General features: G+C 41.3%; 2 protein-coding genes across 17 annotated transcripts in view; one reads left to right on the top strand and one right to left on the bottom strand.

Annotated features, from left to right (window-relative positions):
- The window catches only part of bbs4 (Bardet-Biedl syndrome 4), a 75,605-nt gene that overhangs the window by 44,299 nt on the left and 7,178 nt on the right, over positions 1-24,128 (top strand). For 5 of the 7 annotated variants that reach the window (XM_072552787.1, XM_072552790.1, XM_072552789.1 and 2 more), the window contains 3 exons: positions 3,051-3,261; positions 4,991-5,093; positions 12,993-13,075. In XM_072552787.1, the coding sequence (XP_072408888.1) occupies positions 3,051-3,261; positions 4,991-5,093; positions 12,993-13,029 (351 nt within the window). In that variant the 3' untranslated portion in view covers positions 13,030-13,075. Of the gene's footprint in view, positions 1-3,050; positions 3,262-4,990; positions 5,094-12,992; positions 13,076-24,128 lie in introns of those variants that run through there. The other 2 variants (XM_072552792.1, XM_072552791.1) reach the window with 2 other exon arrangements.
- Positions 7,317-24,128, bottom strand: part of LOC140458359 (neogenin-like) — a 206,711-nt gene continuing 189,899 nt past the window's right edge. For 8 of the 10 annotated variants that reach the window (XM_072552774.1, XM_072552776.1, XM_072552777.1 and 5 more), the window contains 8 exons: positions 21,959-22,036; positions 21,106-21,253; positions 19,639-19,874; positions 13,870-13,962; positions 12,264-12,413; positions 10,777-11,034; positions 10,465-10,601; positions 7,317-9,021 (listed from right to left, as the gene is read on the bottom strand). In XM_072552774.1, the coding sequence (XP_072408875.1) occupies positions 8,938-9,021; positions 10,465-10,601; positions 10,777-11,034; positions 12,264-12,413; positions 13,870-13,962; positions 19,639-19,874; positions 21,106-21,253; positions 21,959-22,036 (1,184 nt within the window). In that variant the 3' untranslated portion in view covers positions 7,317-8,937. The remainder of the gene's footprint in view (positions 9,022-10,464; positions 10,602-10,776; positions 11,035-12,263; positions 12,414-13,869; positions 13,963-19,638; positions 19,875-21,105; positions 21,254-21,958; positions 22,037-24,128) is intronic. The other 2 variants (XM_072552782.1, XM_072552783.1) reach the window with 1 other exon arrangement.

Raw genomic sequence — 24,128 nt, 5'->3', positions numbered from 1 at the left:
TGGGAGCAATTGTTCCACGGTAAAGGTACTATAGACATATGGAGACTGTTTAAGGAACAGTTGTTGCAAGTGATGAATAAATATGTCCCTCTGAGACAGGCAAGAACTGGTAAGATAAAGAAGGAACCTTGGATGACGAGAGCGGTGGAGCTTCTCGTCAAAAGGAAAAAGGTAGCTTACATAAGGTGGAGGAAGCTAGGGTCAAGCTCAGCTCTCGAGGATTACAGGCAGGCGAGGAAGGAGCTCAAAAATGGTCTGTGGAGAGCCAGGAGGGGGCACAAGAAAGGCTTGGCAGAACAAATTAGGGAGAACACAAAAGCATTTTACACTTATGTGAGGAATAAGAGAATGGTCAAAGAAAGAGTAGGGTCGATCAGGGATAGCATAGGGAATTTGTGTGTGGAGTCTGAGGAGGTAGGGGAAGCCCTAAATGAGTTTTTTGCTTCTGTCTTTACGAAAGAAACAAACTTTGTAGTGAATGAAACCTTTTGAAGAGCAGGTGTGCATGTTGGAATGGATAGAGATAGAGGAAGCCGATGGGCTGAAAATTTTGTCAAACATTAAGATTGACAAGTCGCCAGGCCCGGACCGGATTTGTCCTCGGCTGCTTTGGGAAACGAGAAATGCGATTGCTTCGCCACTTGCGAAGATCTTTTCATCCTCGCTCTCCACTGGAGTCGTACCTGAGGACTGGAGAGAGTTAAATGTAATTCCTCTCTTCAAGAAAGGAAATAGGGAAATCCTGGGCAATTACAGACCAGTAAGTCTCACGTCTGTCGTCTGCAAGGTGTTAGAACGGATTCTGAGGGATAGGATTTATGACCATCTGGAAGAGCATGGCTTGATTAAATGCAGTCAACACGGCTTTGTGAGGGGCAGGTCATGCCTCACAAACCTTATCGAGTTCTTTGAGGATGTGACTAGAAAAGTTGATGCGGGACGAGCTGTGGATGTGGTGTATATGGACTTTAGCAAGGCATTTGATAAGGTTCCCCATGGTAGGCTCATTCAGAAGGAGGAATGGGATACAGGGGAACTTAACTGTCTGGATACAGAATTGGCTGGCCAACAGAAGACAGCGAGTGGTAGTAGAAGGAAAGTATTCTTCCTGGAAGTCTGTGGTGAGTGGTGTTCCACAGGGCTCTGTCCTTGGGCCTCTACTGTTTGTAATTTTTATTAATGACTTGGATGAGGGGATTGAAGGATGGGTTAGCAAGTTTGCAGACGACACAAAGATTGGAGGTGTCGTTGACAGTATAGAGGGCTGCTGTAGGCTGCAGCGAGACATTGACAGGATGCAGAGATAGACTGAGAGGTGTCAAATGGAGTTCAACCTGGATAAATGCGAGGTGATGCATTTTGGAAGGTCAAATTTGAAAGCTGAGTACAGGATTAAGGATAGGATATGGCAGTGTGGAGGAACAGAGGGATCTTGGTGTGCAGGTACATAAATCCCTTAAAATGGCCACCCAAATGGACAGGGTTGTTAAGAAAGCATATGGTGTTTTGGCTTTCATTAACAGGGGTATTGAGTTTAAGAGTCGTGAGATTTTGTTGCAGCTCTATAAAACTTTGGTTAGACCATATTTGGAATACTGCGTCCAGTTCTGGTTGCCCTATTATAGGAAAGATGTGGATGCTTTGGAGAGGGTTCAGAGGAAATTTACCAGGATGCTGCCTGGACTGGAGGGCTTATCTTATGAAGAGAGGTTGACTGAGCTCGGACTTTTTTCATTGGAGAAAAGGAGGAGGAGAGGGGACCTAATTGAGGTGTACAATATGATGAGAGGCATAGATAGAGTCGATAGCCAGAGACTATTTCCCAGGGCAGAAATGACTAACATGAGAGGTCATAGTTTTAAACTGGTTGGAGGAAAGTATAGAGGAGATGTCAGAGGTGGGTTCTTTACCCAGAGAGTTGTGAGAGCATGGAATGCGTTGCAGCAGCAGTTGTGGAAGCAAGGTCATTGGGGACATTTAAGAGACTGCTGGACATGCATATGGTCACAGAAATTTGAGGGTGCATACATGAGGATCAGTGGTCGGCACAACATCGTGGGCTGAAGGGCCTGTTCTGTGCTGTACTGTTCTATGTTCTAACTTGTGCATACTACAGTTTAAAAACTTTGCATTGTGGATGTTCCTGTTGAGATTTGTATTTTGAAAATGTATATTGCATTGATAGTACATTAGTAAGGATATGGAGTCGAGTTGGGTAAATGGAGGTGGGAGGCAGGGTGTAGGCTTTCAGGACTGAGTGATCCTGTTCCTATTGGAACTTCAGCACTTCAAGTAGGATGTCAAACTGAAGTTCTGTAAGTATTAAAAATCCGATGGTACTACTTGAGACAGATCTATTTGTTCTTCAGGCATCCTGAGTAAGCGGTTGCCATCAAACAACAGCATCAGAACTAGATTAATTGAACACTATCTTGGTGCTGCTCATTGGGGCTTGCTGTGTGCAAACTGGCTTTTGGTTTTACCTAAAGATTTGATAAGATGCAAAAATCAATGTGTTCCTTACTTCAAAGGACACATAGTTTGTACAACACTATACAGTTTGTCAGAAAACACACCTCTCTACTGGAGATCCACTAGTAGTTAGTTCACAGGTTCTGCTATAACGTGTATTTCATCAGTGCAAATTGGCTATAACACAATTGACGAATTGTGGGCGTTGTTTGGATAACACAAACTTTCTAGTGAATGAGTATAGCAATTTTCTATATCTGATTTTCTATAGCAGTTTTCCAAAGTGTGATTTTCTACAGCACACGGTTGCAGAGGAACACAACGCTCGTGTTTTAGCAGAACAACCTGTATTGACTTTACTGCATTCATGCATTGCTACAATTGACTTAAGAGGTTTTATTTTACAAGATGCACAGGCGATTTTACAAACTTGTTTTCCCATTTCAAAGCTTCACCTTTGCAAAGGAACTAAATATTTTTCTTTAATTTTATTGAATTATTCCTCTGATCTAGGTTTGAATGTTTTAGGCTTGACATGGAGATTTGTTGACTGATGCCAAGAAATTAATACTTTCCAGCTGGTAGACATGGCTCAGAAGATTGGAGCTGCTCTTCAGGTCGGGGAGAATCTGGTCTGGACAAAACCAGCAAAGGATTCCAAATCAAGAGAGCGTCCAGCACCATCCAGTAAATCCACCACCAACCAACAACCGCTGGGCTCTAACCAGGCCCTAGGTCAGGCTATGTCATCAGCTGCAGGGTATAGCAAAACAATGCAGCTCTCTGCAGGTAAGGAGCAGCTCATTGAACTCTAAATTCTGGGAACTTGTTAGCACTTAAAGTTAGCGCTATTTGGGGAAAATAGTCATTGTCTCTTTTACAGAGTCATATAGCACTGAAACAGACCCTTCAGTCAAACTCGTCCATGCCAACCAGGTTTCCCACACTAAAACAGTCCCACTTGCCTGCATTTGGTCCATAGCCCTCTAAACCTGTCCAAATGTCTTTTAAAATGTTGTAACTCATTCCATATGCACATCACACTTTCAGTGAAAATGTTATCCATCATGTTTCTTTTAAATTTTTCACCTCTCGCCTTAAACCTGTGCCCTCTAGTTTTGAACTCCCATGCCCTAGGGAAAAGACCTTTGCTATTGACCTTATCTGAGCCCCTCATGATTTGATAAATCTCTATAAGATGACCCTTCAACCGCCTATACTCCAGGGAAAAAAAGTCCCAGCCTATCCCGTCTTCTTCAATCCTGGTCACATCCTTGTAAATATTTTCTGCATTCTTTCCAATTTAATAATAATCTTCCTGTAGCAGGGAAACCAGAATTGAACGCAGTATTCTGAAAGTGGCCTAACCAGTGTCCTGTACAGCCATAATATGACCTCTCAACTCCTGTACTGAATGTAGTGACTAATGATGGCAAGCATACTAAACGTCTTCATCACCCTGTCTACTTGTGACACCACTTTCAAGGAATTATGTACCTGAATCTCTAGGTCTCTCTGTCCAACATATCTCAAGTTAATCATTTTTTTTTGGACACAGAGGTCTTACATATTTATAGCTTTTAGATCTGTTAATTCAGATAAATATTGAAGTGTTTATTGAATGTGGTTTTATGCATGTAAATGTTTGAGAGATGATTCCAGTTTAGACAAATGAATAGTGAGGAATTCTGAATCTTGATGTTTATTGCAACTGCAGAATCTTGGGACTAGGAAAAGGGAAATTTGGTAAGGGATTTCTTGTTTTACTTGCTGCTTTCTGCAAGGTGGATGTGATGCTTTCTACTGTCAAATAGCCTATCAGTGTCCATCATCTGGACTTTATAAGAATGGCGACTGGAGAATTGTCTGTTGAGCTGTACCTTAGCAAGATTCCATATCTTCACCAGGGAAAGGGAAAATTGGACAATGAGTGAAGCTTCTATAATCTGTTTAAAAATGTGTAGATTAGTAGAGCAGCAGTGAGAATGGCCTGAAGCTACTGTGGTTTGGAGCTGGATGTCTTTTGACTCTGGAACATGGATCCCCTTCCTCATGGATGCCCTAAATCCCCTTTATAATTCAGCGGCACTCTCTGCTCTTCAAATGGTGAACTGGTCTGACACATAATTTTTAATGAATTTTTTAAAGAAAATTATCATTACTCTTTTTTGACATTTAGTGAACCCAAAAATATTGTTGGTGTTTTGTGTTCTATTACACTTTTTCAGGAAATTATCCATTTGAATCCTTGATCTTTATGTCCATCCAAATCTTTTTGTCAAGTGTCTACTCTTTGACACGTACATAATTGTATACCTCTAGAATTTCCAATGCAGTTGCTCTTTAATTGGCCAAACTGCTTTTTCACAATGTTTTAAACATGGCTTTTTTCCCCCCCACATTTTATATTTCTCAGTAAACCTGTTTGATTTACCTGTGATAACCTGCCAAGCTTTCTAACAAAAGTGGTTTGTATATTGTACATGCTTGTGCCCTGACTGAATTATCCTCACTGCAGGTGGATGCCCAATCCGAACGCAGAAACCTCCATCATTACCCTTGGAACCAGAGTCCACTGTAGATGCGGGCACTGATGACCTGAACAAAAAGCGAGAACTGAGGTAGACAATCAGGACTTGGGTTTATTGTGTTTGGGTTATTGCTGGCCAGATCCCTAAAGTCAACAAAATGCCCATTACCATTCTAAACTCAGCTGTGTAATGGATGCAGTCTGTGCGAGTGTGTGAGGTCATTGGAAAGAATCGCCCTACTGCAGTGTTTCCAATGTTCTGGTCATCAGCAGGTTTGGTTTGTGAAAAAAACACATGCTGGAACTCTTAACAATACATGTCATACAGGATTTGAAAAAGAGAGATTAGTTCTGGTTGGGATAACCCATGAGAATCTGTTGCAGGTGGACCAAACTGGAATGGAAACCATGAGTTTTGGTCTGACTGGCGAAGGATTGCTGAGGCTGTTTATTGCCCTGACCTAACTCTGGAAATACTTAAATATGTGAGAAAGAAGAGTTTTTTTGATATACTTAGTCTTGCACTCATCAGGACTATTCACTAGAAATACTAAAGTAGAAGGAAAGCAGTATTTATAGTCTTAAGATTGGTTGACAAGTAGATGCTATTTGTTAGAGGCATTGCCATGCAGAACACTCCAGTTAATAAGTTCCGTATTACCAAACAACTATTTAAAATATTTGTTAACCAGCTGTGTAGTTAGTATATTGATAGATTTCATTATCTATTTCATTGAATGTTGCAGAAGCAAGAAGTTCTGTTCATCATCAAACCATAAAAACACCTCCATCAACTGAAGTACATTTATACAAAGGCTGTATTATCCACCCACTCACTAATACAAGGTGTGCACAGTGATTATTACTGTAGAGACTGTGGATAGAGGGTCAGTTATGGCAGTGTGTAATGTGATTACAGTGCTTAATTTAGTCCCATCTGATCAGTTATAATCTAATGCTTTGTAATGTCAGTTTGTTTTCAAAGAATGAGCTACTTATTAGACATTTTAGACCTGTTATAACATACACATTCTTTTATAAAGCTAGACTAAAACCAAAACTGTAAGCTCATGTTATTTTTCTCCAATTGTTCTCCTCAGCAGACTACTACATGCTCATCATCTATTACAAATTGTGTTATCACCTGAACAGGTATTGCAAATACAAAATGAATCTTTAAAATGGAACAGCCTTCTGAGTAATGGATTATAGGGTGGCTACAATGTTACACAACTAAATCTGTTTCTTCTCATGTTACATATTCTCCTCACTCTGAGAGAACATGAATCTCTAAGGGCAGCTTCTCTGCATGGGTTGTGAAGTGTACTTCTGATCAAATGGATGAAAATGTATAGAATTGAATTCCCAATCTTGTCTGTTTGCAAATACAAAATGAATCTTTAAAATGGAACAGCCTCTGAGCAGTTTGCAACTGTCACTATAGAACAGAAATCATGTTAGTCTCAGTCTAGTAGAGTAATTTTAATTTAATTGCATTATTCTTATCTTTAGTGTGTAAATCAAGTCTGGACAGGTGAGCTAAGTTGTTTGGTGCATTGCCATAGCCTCTGCATTATCGCCAGAAATACTGAGGATCATTATTTACTGCTGTTACTGGAATGGTTAACCCAGGAGCAAACATTTATCCAGTCATTCCTGCTAAACTGGAATAAGGCTGGAGTTTCAAAGCTCTGTTCTTTTTATCCCCTACTGTTCTTGAAAACCTGTAATGATGGTTGGGGGTATGATGAACAACAACTCTTTGCTGTCTTAGTATCCAAAAGAAATTGGTGAAAACTCAATACCTAAAACAAAATGAGAATACTGGTGAAACTCAGCAGGTCTGACAGAGTCTATGGTGAGAGAACAAGAGCTCATGTTGCCAGAGCAGTATAACTCTCCTTCAAAATTCCAAAATTGAGAGGGGAAATGCTGGTCTGCAGCACAAAATTTGCATTCAATTTTTCTTTTGCCCTGATCCCTCTACAGTAAATCCCAGCTGATTCCCAATATCCCCTTTATTAGGGCACAAAGGTGCCGACGTAAATATTGGCAAGATATTCCCTATACATTTTTCAGCAAACAAGCTTTGGATAATAGCAATGAGGTGGGGAGGGGCACTCAGGCTGATTTTTCATTATAATCTAGGGGAACTCTGATCAGTTTTAGATCCCTATCTAAGATAGACCATCAGTTCCTTTCTGCAGAGCTAGCCTATGCAGCTTTTAGCTACATAACAGCATATCATCACGATATATTCATCCATTACACAGGCCGTGTAGACCATGAATAAAAGTCTATGTTCACACTCCTACTGGTTGAATACAAAATGTATTGGAATTCCGTTATTACATTAGAACATGAAATTTAAAAAAGCCACAGAATAATGCTACTAGCAAAGGTCTTTGTACATAAACTACAGTAGTTTGCATCATTTCTACATCATGATTAATAAACAATTTGCACCTACATCATCCTTGGAAAACAAAAAGCTGCTTTTGCTAATGAGGACACTACAGTTACACTATAGGTTTTTCTAAGTCTAAACAGGCCATAGGAAAACAGTCCTTTGTAAAAGAATGAAAAAAAGTGCAAAAATGATTTTACTGCCTACAACTGGGGGGAAGAATCTAAACCTTCACAATAGCTTTGTTCAGTTATATTCATTACAATAAATTTCCTTAAACAGTTATATTAACATTCATGGTGATGTACATAGGGAAGCAATATTCACAAACAAAGTAAAACCTATACTTGTAGAAGCAATTACAATGATGGTATGGGTAAGGTAAAAAAAATTGTTTGTAACTGGAACTCACTACATTAATTAACAAGGTCATCTAATCTGAGCCCAATGTATTGGGTTGATCCAAGCGTCACATAATTGGCATCCATTCAACCAGGTCCATTGAACATACAGTAAACTCACCCATTTTTCTGGGTTCCCTATGGATCCAGTAACCAAAATGCACCATTCCACAAGATTCAGTGAGGGGCTGAGAAATTGAACCTGCTTACTAAAGTTTTTAATCATTGGACCCCATCTCTAGGGTTTAATGCTGGTTACATAATGGGAGCCCATTTGATCAGGTTTAATAAAGACCATGTAATTGGAACCCATTCAATAGGGTTTAATGCTGGCTGTGTATTTGGAACCCCTTTGATACACTTTAAGAAAGAACTTGTAATCTGAACCCATTTGGTAGGGTGTATTTAGCTTTTTTTCTTATGGCTAAATGATTTCCAATAGAACACGTGAAGATATTATTCTTCATATAAAATGTCAACTGCTGCACACTTGTTTAAATCAATGTGCTTTGAGTCATGCTAAGCCTCGAGTTATTTGTGGATCGGGCTTGCCAGTTCCTTCTTCCTAATTGTGCTTTAATCAGCTAACTTGCCAAGTCTAGCAGTAATATTCTGAAGGTTGCTAAGAGATCACAGTGATGAACGCAGATAGCTTGGCAGTTTGATCAGAAGGATGTAGATTAGAGTCTGTATGCCACGGCACTGTGTGATGCAGAGGAAGCAAGAAATGGCCACATTAGTAATTGATGCATCTCACGCCAACTTACGGTGAGGCAGTCAAACATCACATCTGCATACCAAAGTAACAATTCAACATTCTTTTTATAACACCAGAAAACGTAAACACGCAGTAAATAGACGATATCGAATGTCGAACACTATACTGGTGCTTCCAGTACATTTCCAGGTCTGTCAGAGCTGAGAGTTGTCAGGTTCCATGGCATTAACTGGATTTTATGATTATCCAAAAGTCTGGATCCACTGGACTGAGATCGTCACAAAGGCAATTTCCACGAGACTTAACACATCACATTATGTTTTGTATCTGACCCTTCTGGGTGTCTTGTACATACTCCTTTCAGACCTGCTCTATTTTCAGTTTGTGAAACACAGTATTTTGTCTGTATCTATGCCGTAGTGATAACATTCAGATCCTTCATTAACCCTGTGAGATGTGTCATCTCTTCCGTAAGTTCATCTGGGCCATAATTCTGTAGAGAGAGGTTAAAAGTTATCAGGGTAGGTGTTAATATGAAAGTGTTGGCTGATAACAAAGCAATATTTCTTAAGGTACTCAGGTCTTGCCTAAGAATCACTTTCAACAACACTGTACCCCTCTGTAGTTTCTCACAGAGTGAGCCAATGATATTAGGAGGAGCGGTCAAGCATTCCTCCACAAAAAAAACAAACCTTAGATCAGTAGTTCTGTTTTCATGAAGGCTTTCACTTGTTGTGTGGACAAGGGGTGATCTAGCCCTATACCCTTTCTGTGTTGTTCGGAGATCACCAAAAGTAGGAAAGGATTTGATTAAATTCTAGATTCATCACCAATGCATCTGAATAGGATGTAGAGACCCAGCTATGCGTAGCAAAGTCAGGTACAGATCAATAGTGAAGAGGAGATAGTAATCATTGTTCTAATGGACTTGATGATAAGGGAGAGTTGATCACTGACTTTGTTTGGTCAGTATTAAAAAAATGAGGTTACTCAGAGGAAGCATAGCCAACTGCACTGGCAAAAGAGCAACAAACACAAGATGGGAAATGGTGGGATGAGAAAAAAAAATCAATTCCAAAAACCCTAATACAATGTTTTATTAACTTTTGAAAATCTCACACTTCCTGTTATCTGTGTAAAAGGTGGCAGTAAAGGGGTGGCAGAGTTTGGAACCTTTGCCAAATACTGTAAAAGTGAGGTATCCAACTGGCTAGTGGCTAAAGGAAGAAAAAGGAAAATCCATGACAGACAGTGTGACTGCAAGGGATATGTAAGATAATGTTAAAATATTACTATTTATGGTGGGGGAGGATTTGAAGTCACAAGGCAGGAGGTTGTGCTTCATTTATACGGGGAATTGATGAGACCATGTTTAGATTACTGTGGACAGTGTTAGTTTCCTCATTTAAGGAAGGCTGTAAATGCATTATTAGCAATTCACAGAATATTTACCAGGCTAATAACTGGAATGAGTAGGTTGGATAGACTGGGTTTGTATCCATTGGAGTTTAAAACAGTGAGGGATGATTTGATTGAATCATACAAAATCCTGAGAGATTTTGGCAGGGTGGTTGTGGAGAGGATGTCTCCTCTAGGTGGGGAGGCCAGAACGAGAGGTCATCATTTTTAAATAAAGAGTCACCCATTTAAAACAGATAATGAGAAATTTATTCATCAAAGTGGGTCATGATTCTTTCGCACTCTTCTTCAAAAGACAGAAGAAACAATATTTTAATCTAATTTAGAGATGGATAGTCTTGATAGGCAAGTGAGGTTAAAAGTTATCAGGGTAGGTGTTAATATGAAGAAATCAGGTCAGCCATTATTTTATCGAATGATAAAACAGGTTCAAGGGGCTGAATGGTCGACTGCTCTCAATTCATATGAATGTTTGTAATGATAACCCAGCACTTGGATAAAATTAGTTCAAACTTACACTATCAGAGTCTTCCAACATTTTAGTGGATTCTGCAACATCCGGTGCACTGGGTACAGTTACTGCCATAGGGGATCTGCTCCTACCCAGGGTTCCTATAGATGCTGTCTTCACAGAGTGTACTTGCAGGTTTGGTCCTGTAAGCGAAACAAGACTCAATGGATTTTTAGAACTATCATACCCATCTTTCAGCGTTAAACAAAATTTTACATCAACAACAGAAAGCAAAATAGACTCAAGAGTTTTAAAGTTACTTCCTGACTGGAACCTGTCCCCTTTGTTCACTTGGTAAATAAGTCCCAGCTCACTCACCTGTCTGAGACAGTAAAGGTGTACTAGATGATGCTGTTTCATAGTTGGTACTGACAGGAGGGATGGTGATCACAGCAAAACTTTTCAGTGGGTGGGATGGACGCACATGGGCGGTTGGAACACTGCGATTGGACTCCTCCTCCTGAGATCCAGGCAAATATGAAACTGCAGGAACATCAGCCTCTATACTCTCCACAGGGTGAGCCTGGGAAGTTGGCGCTGGTGACATGTCGCTATTTGGTGTATTCCGTACAGATTCTGAAACAGGAATCATCATAAACAGTCAACACTCAAGTGTTACCAAACTTTGTGGCTGAAAAATCTACATAACCTCATATAGATATGCTTAATCTTTGTAAAACAAAACTCCTTCATAAATTAACACAGCATTACTGTGTAGAGAAGTAATTCTCATTCTAAATTGAATGGTCAACAAATATTTTCTTTGTAAAGATGAGATTTACAGAAGAAATTTTGATAAGAATGTTCCAAGATCAGCCTGCAGCATGAAGGAAATTGTTTAAGCAAAGAGGTCTAAGATTTGGCTTGAGTATTTAGGATGGGATTACAGCTAAGCAAATGAGAACAAAAGCAAAGCGTAATCCAGTACACATAAAATTAGAACATTGAAATATGTATAAATTACATGACAAGACAGCCAACCAGTTAACGTAACCCTGCACATTCACATGAACATTTTGTTCTGTACCCTTTCCTTCACTCACTTTTCTAATAAACTCTTTTCTGCTGAAATAGTATTCACATTTCTATTATTCGTGCAAATGAACTTCATACCTTCAGGATTCTCTCTGTGAACAGACTTCACATTGCACTTCTATTTTAATTTTTGACTTTTTTTTTGTTTATGGGTCTTTGATCATGATCCCTCAACTTCATGAAACAGTCTGCATCTGTCTGTCTTCTCCCATGCTTTCATAGCTTGAGAAAACTAAGGTGTTGCCAGCTAAATTGTGTTGTACTAATCAGAAAAAGGCCCAACTTTTCAGCAATTTGTTTCTTAATCATCATCATTCTTTGATGATAGTTCAGCTCTTGCAAACAAATGGATCATTCTTAAGGTTCTGTAATTGCTTTCCCCAGAATCTTCGTGTTTCCAATTTCTGGAGGTTTACAAATGATGCTTTTGTTCTCTCTGGTCTTAAGCTCACTGCCCAGATAAATCTCTTGGTGCTATTTCCAACCTTCACATTACCATTCATCCAAATAGAACTACTGGATCTCTCAGAAACACAGCCCCAAGTGGGACAGAGATTGGTGAATACAAAACCACAATATTTGCCAACAATTGAAATATTAGTCAGAAGTCCCCTTCATTAATGAGCCAAGAAAAGCTCATGGGCAAGACGCTGGTGGACAAAAATGCTGCTGCCCATCTTCCTGAGGAAAGAATAAAGTAGAAATAAAGCTAATGGCAGCAGATAAACCTCCCCTCTTGTGGTTCCAAGACGGCAGGGCTGAGGTCTCACCTGTAGAATTGGCCCTGTCTACTGATGGGCCAAGCGGCCGGCTGCTGATCTGATGTCGAAGGTAGCTGCGAGTTGGGGATGAAGGTCCGTCACAAAGGTGATGATGATGTGGGTTGTCGAGTGAATGGATGGGATGAGCACTAATCACAGCTGTGAATGAATATAACACAGAGAGCACTTCACACACAGAACCAACTACATTGATCTAGAGAAATGTTACTGCCTGCACCCAGACAAATGGATCACTTTCAGGGCTCTCTTTTCCCAAACTCATCATCAATTCAGAACTTCTCTACACTTTTTGTCAGGAGGCTGCACAAACACAGAACTCTAGACACTCTGCTTCACATCTCACCTTTCAAGACAGATATTAAACCAAGGCCATATCTATCCTCAGATAGGCATAAAGGATCCCTCAGTATCAGGCTCATACTAAGCTGACTGTGTGGCCAAACACAGCAGGTTTGCAGCTACTGTGTAGTCACCTTTGTATAGTAAGGTACATTATTGAGAAATAAATTTTAAAAAACAACATACTGAAAGAAGTGGTCATGCATGTCAACAAATTTGTTTTGAAGGAATGTTGTGTGGCACTACTGAGGAAGAGCAAGCGAGTTCTCAGCAGTGACCTGGCCAATTCTACTTCTTCGACCAGTAGCTGAAGCTGATGATATGATCATTATCACATTGCTGTTGATGAAATCTTACTGTGTGCAAATTGTGTCTGAGATCTTATAGGTTGACTGAAAACTCCACTGATGAATAAGGGAACCACTGGACTTCTGACTGTTGTTACAAAGTTGGATCACACATATTCCTCGCTGAAATTAATGGTATTCATTTTGGTCTCTAATATTTTACTTTTGGCTCTTTTTGAATTGCAGACACACACACACCTGAAATGAAGGTTGCAATTAGTTGCTAACAGCTATTGAACAAAACCTGTACCACATACATTACAGGCAGCTCTATCACCTGTGGAAACATGCGTCAAATATTTAAAAGGAAATTCAGTGATTTCTGTTGCCAACAAGATTACAAGTGCTTTGCTGATGTTGTTAAACACTTATTTACATCTGTGTAGTGTTGCAAAGTTGAGTATTACTTGAGGATTTTAAGTCCCTAGCAAAATGAGATGTAATTTCACAAAGATCCACTGAATCATTCATAGGTACAACACAGTGATGTCACTGATCTATAATGTGGGGGCATGACTCTGCACTTTCCAGAATTTGTCCAGTTTCTGGTATAAGTCCATTTATCACACAAGATGTCCAGCTAAGTGTATCGCCAACATTCACTTTCAAAGAACATTGTCCCTGGTCCTGCCTGCTCTCAGATGAAATGAAGTTTCCAGCAGAAATGCCTGAATAATGATTTTTCAATCTTGCAATTCTCTATATGCAGACACACAAGATGTACCTGGATACCAGAGAAGGGACAGAGTCTGAGAGAATCAGTGATAAACTATTTTCACCAATGAGCTGTTCAGAAAGGACAATTCACACCTCAGCAACTCAGACACTGCTGCACCTTTTAGTATCTGCTCATGTTTATAAAATACAAATGACTGTCGAAAGGTGAAGTAAGAAACGTGATCACATACGCTGAGGAGGCTGAGTATCAAAAGGCATCATCATCTTTGGTCGTAAACCTCGTCGCCCACTCAGCGTAGACATGCCATCTTCAAGTTCACGGCCTGCAAACACAAACAGCCAAGAACTATCACTGGCTGCTGCAGCATTATTTCACAACCACACACCATCAATCTGAACGAATCATGATAGAACTCTGGTCTCACACTCACTCCTTCACATCAAAAAACCCTGCCATCCCCTTAACAGGAGCCATAAAATGATGGCCCAGATCAACACAATATCCCTAACTCCTCTCTAACACTGGACAATCAAAACAAGTCAAGATTCTTATTCCTGCCCTGACAATCCCTGAATCCCACAATCTACTCTTTCCCCAAACTCAGCTGAAGAAATTCAGCCAATCAGCATTCTCCAATTTCTTTCTCTCAATTTATTTATTTCCAACCTTTTAACTTCCACTCAGTGCTATCTCCTATCATTTATTAGAACTCACCCTGTACATTCAGACCAGGCCACCTACAAATTGCAGGAAATAGAGATGTGGGAAACTGAAATAAAATAGCAGAACTGTTCTGATGAAAAGGATCAACTCAAAACATGAACTTTATTTTCCATTCAATGAGGGAACATGGCAGAATAAGTGTGCAAAAGCTTTCTTCACTGTTCTGTCTGCCTGTGATTCCACTTTCAGAGAACTGACAGCCTGAACTCCAAGATCCTTCTGCTCCATTACACTCCTTAATGTCCTCCCATTCACCATGAAATTCCTACCTTTATTTGACTTTCCAAGTGCAAGACCTCACACTTATCTATATTAAACTCTACTTGTCATATCTCAGCCCATTTGCCCAGCTGATCAAGGTCTTGCTGCAATTTCTGAGAACCTTCCTCACTGTCCATGAAACCGCCTATTTTATTGTCATCTGGATTTAGTGACTATCCCTTAATGCCCTGGAGGTGGTGGTGGTGTGAGCTGCCTCTTGAACCTGCTGCAATCTGTGAGGTATAAGTGCACTCAGAGTATTAGGAAGTCAGTTATAGAGTCAGAGTCCTACAACACGGAGACAGGCCCTTTGGGCTAAACTGACCAAAATGTCCGTCCATGCTAACCCCATTTCCCTGCACTTGGTCGATATCCTTCTAATCCTTTCCTATCCATGTATTTGTCCAAATGCCTTTCTGGATTAGATTAGATTCCCAACAGTATGGAAACAGGCCCTTCGTCCCAACAAGTCCACACTGACCCTCTGAAGAGTAACCCAGCCAGACCCATTCCCCCACCCTATATTTACCCTTGACTAATGCACCTATCACTATGGAAAATTTAGCATGACCAATTCATCTGACCTGCACATCTTTTGGATTGTGGGAGGTAACCAGAGCACCCAGAGGAAACCCACGCAGACGAGGAGAATGTGCAAACTCCACACAGACAGTCGCTCGAGGCTGGAATTGAACCCGGGTCCCTGGTGCTGCGAGGCAGCAGTGCTAACCATTGAGCCACCGTGCTACCCCAAATGTCGTTAATGTACCCACTCAAACTACTTCGGCTAACAGCTTATTCCACCGTCCGTGTATAAAAGTTGCCCCATAAGTTCCCTTTTATTCTTTCCTCTTTAACCTTAAACTGATGCCCTCTAGTCTTCGATTCCCCAACCCTGGGAAAAAGATTGAGTGTATTCACCCTATCCATACCTCTCATGATCTTATACACTTCTATAAGATACCGCCCTCACCCTTCCTATGCTCCAAAGAAAAAAAAACAACCTCTCCCTATATAACATCCTTGTAAATTTCTTCTGCACTCTTCCCAGTTTAATAACATGCTTCCTATAACAAGGTGACCAAACTGAGCACAATACTCCAATGAGGCCACACCAACGTCCTGTATAAGTGTAACGTAACGCCCCAACTTCCAAACTCAGTGCCCTGACTAATGAAAGCCAGTGTGCCAAAAGCCTTCTTCACTGCCCTGTCTACTTGTGACTCAACTTTTAGAGAACTATGAACCTGAACGTCAAGGTCCCTCTGCTCCACTACACTCCTTAAGGCCCTACCATTCATCATGAAACTCCCACCTTGAGTTAACTTTCCAAAATGTAAGACCTCACACTTATTGATATTAAACTCCATTTGCCATTTCTCGGCCCACTTCCCCAGGTCCTGCTGCAATCTCTGATAACCTTCCTCACTGTCTATGATGCCGCCTATTTCAGTGTCATCCCCAAACTTACTAATCATGCCTTGTACATTCTCATCCAAATCATTGATATAGATAACCAACAGTAATGGGCCGAACACCAATCCCTGAGGCATTCGACTAGTCACAAGTTTCCAATCTGACAAGCATCCTCCCACTATTACACTCTACTTCCTACCATCAAGCCAGTTGTGTATCCAATTTGCTAGCTCCCCCTGGATTCCATGCAACTTAACTTTCCAGAGCAGCCTACCATGTGGAACCTTATCAAAGGCCTTACTGAAATCCATACAGATTATATCTACCGCCCTGGTCACTTCATCAAAGAACTCTTAAATTTGTGAGGCATGATTTCCCACTAACAAAGCCACGCTGACTACTCCTGTCTTTCCAAATGCATGTATATTTTAACCCACATAAACTTCTCAAATAACTTACTTACCACAGATGTTAGGCTTACTGGTATATAATTCCCAGGCTTTTCTTTGCAGCTCTTCCTGAATAACGACACAACATTTGCTACCATCCAGTCTTCTGGGACCTCACCCGTGGCTATCAATGATGCAAAAATAGCCAGAATCCCACAATTTCTTCTCTTGTCCCTTGTAGTGTTCTTGGATATATCTGATCAGGACCAGGAGATTTATCCACCTTCATATATTCTAATACATCCAACACCTCATCTACTGAGACACGGACTGTCCCCCAAGATGTCACTACTAATTCCCCAAGTTCTCAAGTCTTCGTATCTATCTCCACGGTGAACACAGAAGAGAAATAATTCATTGAGGGCCTTGCTCGTTTCTTGCGGTTCTACACATAACATTGAACCTTCAGGGACCCTATTATCTCTCTAGTTATTCTTTTTCCTTTAATATATTTAAAGAACCTTTTGGATTCACCCTAATTTTCCAAGGCTATCTCATGCCCACTTTTTGCCCTCATGATTTCCTTCTTCAGTAAACTCCTGTATTCCTTACATGCCTCCAGGGATTCTCTTGATCCCAGCTGCCTGTACCTGAGCCATGCCTCCTTTTTTTTGGTCAAAGCCTCAAGATCTCTTGTCATCCAGGGTTCCCTGCTTCTGCCTACCTTTCCCTTCACCCTCACAGGAATGTACAGAGCTTGAACTTCAGCGACCTCACTTTTAAAGGCCTCCCAGTTGCCGGAGGTCCCTTTCCCTGTAAACAAACTGATCCAATCAATCCCTGCGAGCTCCTGTCTCATTCCAGCAAAATTCCCCTTTTCCCAATTTAGAGCTGGAGCCTGTGAACCAATTTTGTCACTCTCCATAACAATTTAAAAATTACTCGAACTATGGTCACTGGTCCCAAAGTGCTCCCTCACTGTCACCTCCATCACCTGTCCTGCCCAATTTCCCAAGAGTAGGTTCAGTTTTGCCCCTTCCCCTCTGCTTGAGGAAACTTTCCTGGACAAACTTAACAAATTCCACCCCATCTAAATCCTTAATGCTCTGGCAGTCCCAGTCTATGTTAGGAAAATTAAAATCTCCTACTATGACGACTCTATTGCTCCTGCAGATCTCCTCAGTCTCCCTGCATATTATTCCTCTAATTCCCGTTGACTATTTGGGGGCCTATAGTACAATCCCAATAGCGTCGCCATCCCCTTATTTCTTAGCTCCACCCACAAAGCCTCACTGGATGATCCTTCAGTTATTTCATCTCTGATTACTGCTGTGATATTCGACTTAATCAAAAATAGAACTCCCCCTACCCTGCTTCCATACCTCTGACCAGCCTAAAGCACCAGTACCCTGGTACAAAAAGCTGCCATCCTGTCCCTCCCTTAGACATGTTTGTGTAATTGCTATAAATATCCCAGTCCCACATACCTAACCACGCCCTGAGTTCACTGACCTTACCCGTCAGCTCTCTTGCATTGAAATAAATGCAATTTAATCCAACAGGTATTCCTTGCTCCCTGTCACATTCCAGCCTGACCTGTCTCTTCAGTTGAAAATGTGTTGCTGGAAAAGCACAGCAGGTCAGGCAGGATCCAAGGAGCAAGAGAATCGACGTTTTGGGCATGAGCCCTTCTTCAGGAATGAGGAAAGTGTGTCCAGCAGGCTAAGGTAAAAGGTAGGAAGGAGGGACTTCTGCTTCTGCCTCTGAACTCTGAGTTCATCCCTTGTAGTTGGAGGGTTCCTAGGTGCCTAGTTCCCCAGTTTCCTCATTTCCCCTCCTCCCACCTTGTCTCAGTCCCAACCCTCAAACTCAGCACCACCTTCCTAACCTGCAATCTTCTTCCTGACCTCTCCGCCCCCACCCCACTCCGGCCTATCACCCTCACCTTAACTTCCTTCCACCTATCGCAGTTCCAATGCCCCTCCCCCAAGTCCCTCCTCCCTACCTTTTATCTTAGTCTGCTGGACACACTTTCCTCATTCCTGAAGAAGAGCTCATGCCCGAAACGTCGATTCTCCTGCTCCTTGGATGCTGCCCCTGCTGCTCCTATCTCTTCAGTTTACTATTTCTGATTACTGTATCTCCTTCAAGCCTCACACTTGTCTCCCTGCTGTCAGTTCCAGGTTCTTGATACAGTAACACTGAAGGATGGTCTGTGACTTAATGAGAAAATTGCAGATAGTGGTGTACCCATCCATCTGGTACCCCTGCCCTTTGCATTGGTAGCAGCTATGGTTTGGAAGATACGAAACATTCTTACTAAACAGTGAGTTACTGCAGTGTACCAAAAAAAGTGGACTGTTTTGTCCTGGATGTTGTCAAGCTTCTTCAGCTGCCCTCATCTACGAAGATGAGAGTATTCCATCACACTCCTGACTTGTTACTATATATGATGGGCAGGATTTGGAGTCAGGAAGTGAGTTAATCACGGAGCTATTCCTACTGTCTGAGCTGCTCTTGTAGACATAGTAGATAATGACTAGTTCAGTTACTTTCTGGTCAATGATATCCTCAGGATGTTGATAGTGGGGGATTCACTGATGGTACCACCATTGAATGTCAATGGGCAGTGGGTGGATGGTCTTTGCTTTGCATTTGTGTGATGAGAATATTACATGTCCCTTGTCAGCCCAAACCTGGATCGTGTCCAGGTCTTATTCCATTTGAACATGGACTACTTCAGTAGCTGAGGAGTTGTGAATGGTGCTGAACATTGTTCAATCAACTTATGATGAAGGAAGGCCATGGATAAAGCAGCTGAAGATGGTTAAGGGGAAGGGCTTGGAAAATATTTTACCATTTCCTGCTCTTATTTTCATGGGGTTTAACTGCCTGAGGGATTGGGAAGCCATTTTCTGGATGTTCCTGCAACATTGCCCACTGATGATCACCATTGTTAGCTGAGGAGGGAGCAATAATACATCTTATATGTTGCATAGTGAGCATGTGTTCACCTTTTACTTTCTCTTTTTGTTTATTTGTACAAAATCACTGAATGTGGATAGTATTACATGTTTCTAATTATTGAGCTAATTTCCATCAGACAGAATGGGATGTTTGACACTGACATATGCAATCCCCTAGGAGCCAGGTTCTAAAGCCCCACAGCAGTCAACTGCTTCTCCTTAATTCATCTGGAATTTACTCACCCAGGTAGGAATTCCTACGTTGATGGTCTTTGTCCATGGCGTTCTCCACTGGAGTAATGTCCTGGGAATTACGGGGAATGGGGGTATCAGTCATAACTGGATTGGGATCTGGAGACTTGTCAATCGGTTTCAGCTCCAGGCGTTCGTGGTGAATCCAGAGATCTGGGGGTTTCACATCCTTTGAATTCCCTTTGTATTTGTGAGACCCATTAGCGGATTTACAGGCTGCACGCTTCCTATATGGAGAAATACCAAATGGGACAGGCCTTGAGAAGGAGGAGGAAGTTGAAGATTTTACACATTTAATTTCCTTTAATATTGTTATTGTATGTCTAAAGTAAAGGGATATTCTCTCCAGAGAAGCACAAAGTGGCAACATTAAATACACAGTAAAGCTCCTTCCACATTGTCCAATCAAACACTTCAAGGACAGGGACAGTACAGTGGTATATTATTATGGACCAAACCAAATCCCCATAAAATATAAGTAGTAGTATCCTAGATCCTAAATTTTTTTTCTTATTTTACAAGCGTCAGGCGTTGCATTCCAGATGCGATTCAATGGGTCAATCTACCAGGCTTGAAGCAAAACACATTGTATTCACAGATTATAGTTAAAATAATAAAGAATTAGAATAATTTAACTGTATTGGAAAACTTAAAAGAATAATAGATTATTTAATTACTAAATGGTAACCTTTCCAATATAGTAATATCCCATGAACACACCATTGGCAAAGGCAAAGTCTTTTTTTATAAAATAGACTGTCTCTCACGCAATTCTAGCAGCAGGAGGAGAACCTAATTTTTAACTGTAACTGAGGAAAAACAGCTTCCACATCCATTCAAGCAATTGCTACTAAAAACTAAAAATCTTGTTTCAGCGGGAGTTTGCTCCACCCATTCAGGCTGCTTCTATTTTTCCAACTTTAAAAAATGCCTAAGGCCCCACAAGCTGTTTACTTCATTGGCTTAAGAAGACTACTCATCACTCCGTTCTCAAGCTTTCTTCATTAAAAAAAAAGGACAAAAGACACCTCTTAAAGCCATAGTATTACCACAAGATATAGAGTAAAGCTCCCTCTACTGTTTAACTAGAGATTAAAACTGCCTTTACTCTCTTAAATTGAAGGTATAGCTCCTCTCCACTATCCTCATCAAACACACCCAGGATAGGTACAACAGTATTAGATACATAGTAAGCTCACTGTACACAGTCCAATAACGTTGGACCATTTACTTTTCGACTATGACGTGATAATGTTTGCCATTGCAATTGTTCTCTTGCTTTGGTGAACTTACTGTCAATGCCAAAATAAGGACAGTTTTGTGTTGCCACATGTCTGTTGAATACTGGACCAAGACAAGTGTAGGTAAAGCTCGATTTGGATTTGACGTGAATCTAATTATCGAGTGGAACATTCACTGTCCAAACCACAACATTCAGTCTATCAAATAAATTCTCACTTTTTCTGCTGGTAGTTAGTCCTTCGAGTGCAGATCAATGCAATGATGACCACAATGATGATTGTGAAGACTCCTGCCGAGATGATGATAATCAGCATCATGTTGCTATCCAGGCTCGAGGTAGGGCTGCCATGGGGACTGTTGTGACCTGTGGACAAATCACCAAATCCAGTTCTCCAAACAGTCAATAAAATGACATAAGTCGATGGGAGTAGGGTCAGGGCCCAAATAAACCAAGGGATTCATTGTCAGGGTTACTCCCTGGGCCCCAAAATCAAGGCTGTCAGTCCCAGCAAGACTTGATACCCAGAGATGATGGATGCACAGACAGAAATTGTTTCTGGTCAGGATCTTGATCACTTATACCCAAACCCAAGAACAGAGCAAGAATGTTGTTTTCTGTGGAACATACATCGAGGGGCTCATTTCTACCTGGCTACTAAACCCACGTGAGAGAAGACTGGGTGTGTGCATGTGTCAAGGATACAAGAAGGGTCACCAGGTCATGTGAATAGGGGAGGACTCACAAGGAGTCATGGAGATTGCAGGATGGGTCACTGGGAATCATGTGGGTAGGCGAGAGGTCACTGGGAGACATGGGGCATGAGGTCACTGGGGATTGTGGTATTAGGTTGTGAGGTCGAGTCGTATTAGTAGTGTTGGTTACGGAGGGCTCACCTGGGGGTCGTCAGCGTAGAATGAGGGTTCACAGGGTCACGTGGGTAGAGGGGGAGGCCATGGGGTCATGTTGGTAAAGGGAGGAGTCAGGGGAGGTAGTTCCATTTGATATTTATGCTACTTCTGAACGTTTCTTAATAACACAGTGAAAGAAATAGAAACACGAAGTAATTACCACTGATGGAGTGTCTTGTATCCGAACCAGAGTCCATCATTGGAGGGATTTTCCCAAATTTTCCAGATGATCCAAGTGCTGTAGAGACACAAGAGTTATTAATCCAGTTGATTCAAACAATCCGTCCAAGAAAGTCAACATTGAGACTGTACACCAACTACCACTGACCCCGACAAACACACAGGGAAGGCACAGTGTGAGGAACAATGGCAACACTTTCAGCAAGAGGAACACAGTGAAAATGCTGAAATGGAAAGTGCACCTTAACCCTTTGATGAACAAGACATTATACTATTTCTTATTAATCATTGGCTGCTGTCTGGTGCATTGTTAAAGTGGTTTATTAACACAGACATTTCTGTTCATTATACAGTGACTTGTCAGGAGGAAACAAGAATTAAACAGGTCATGTGTGGGGTTTTTTGAGAATCCAGATATGACCAATTGTATTTTTCATTGGTCAATGGACGAACAAACTCCATTACCAGTTGGATCATTTAATTGGGCCACTGATAAGATGGAAAGCAGTTAGCGGGAATGATTTTTGACTTTTCTGCGTGGATATTTTCCTGGTTACTGCTTGGTAAAATGGCCGTCAGCACAACCAACCAGAACATTTGCTTTAGCCAGCCAATAAGCATCTCTAAAAGAATCGTCATGACAATAGGGGTCTGAGCAATACATTCTGCATCTTGTTGTGAGAGTCATTGTTTTCAGTTTGATTAGACAGAGTAATTTAAAGCTGTGTCAAATCTCATCATCCCATCTCAGAATTACAGGGAAGGATTGTGATCAATTAGGTATTTCAAGTCCCACAATGAGATAATTACCACATTAATTGGATAAATATTGTTCAGGATATCCTTCTGAGAAGCACACTTGTTTTAGCATCCCATCTAAAACACAGCATTTCCAACAGTGCGGCCCTCCCTCAGCACTGACCTTCCGACAGTGCGGCGGTCCCTCAGCACTGACCCTCCGACAGTGCGGCCCTCCCTCAGCACTAACCCTCCGACAGTGCGGCCCTCCCTCAGACTTTCACCCCAACAGACTTGGGAACATTTCCAAATCAATGAATTGGTTGTATACTGTTTTTGGAGGAAGGGTTGGGTGTTACAAGAAGAGTGATGGTAATAGACATGGGTCAAATTCCAACACAGCAGTTTTCAACTAATTTGGAATTTGGAAAATGAAGCGAATCTCAGTAAAATGCTGACAATGGCAACATGATCGTTCACTAATTTAAGTTCACCTCCTTTAGGGATGGAATTCTACTTCCTTACCCAGTCTAAATTGCATGTGACTCCAGACCCACAATGAGATGGCTGACTCTTAACATCCCTCTCACAGGTATAGCAAGCCTCACCTCAAGGCTAACAAAGTACAGGCGACAATGGAATAGTCAGGATAGTGAGCATGGCTTTGTTATGGGAAGCTCATACCTTACAAGGTTGATTGAATTGTTTGAGGAAGTGAAAAGGAGGATTGATGAAGGTAAAACAGTGAATAATGTCCAGCATTTTACAAGAATTTTACGAATGCATTTGACAAGGTCCCACATGGCAGACTGGTCAAAACAGTAAAAGTCCTTGGAAAACAGAGTAATCTGTCAAATTGGAGCCACAAGTAGGGATATAATGTTGACGTTATAAGACACTGGTGAGGCCACAGTTCGAATGATGGGGACAGTTATGGTCACCACATTATAGGAAGGGCATAATTGATCTGGAGAGAATGCAGAGAAGATTTACAGTATGTTGCCAGGGCTGGAGAATTGTAGCTATGAGGAGAGATTGGATGTTTTCCTTGGAACAGAAAAGGCTGAGGGGTGATAAAGTCATACAGCAAGGAAACAGACTCTTTGGCCCAACCAGTTCATGCCAAACATAATCCCAAACTACATTAATCCCATCTGCCTGCTCCTGGCCCAAATCTCCCCAAACCTTTCCTAATCATGCACTTATCCAAATGTTTTTTTAAGCATTGTAATGTGCCCACATCAACCACTTCCTCAGGAAGTTCATTGCACATGTGAAGCACTGATGTATACACATTTGTGAAGGATAGAGTCGACAAGAGGAACCTGTTTCTCTTGGTAGAGAGTTCAAAAACCAGGGGTCATAGATTCAAGCTAAGTGAAAAATGTCCATATTATAGAGGAAGAAGTGCT

The sequence above is a fragment of the Chiloscyllium punctatum genome, chromosome 33 (genome assembly GCF_047496795.1).
Source record: "Chiloscyllium punctatum isolate Juve2018m chromosome 33, sChiPun1.3, whole genome shotgun sequence".
Classification (NCBI taxonomy): Eukaryota; Metazoa; Chordata; class Chondrichthyes; order Orectolobiformes; family Hemiscylliidae; genus Chiloscyllium; species Chiloscyllium punctatum.
Note: the sequence above shows the minus strand (reverse complement) of the source record. Positions and strands in the feature narration are given on the sequence as shown.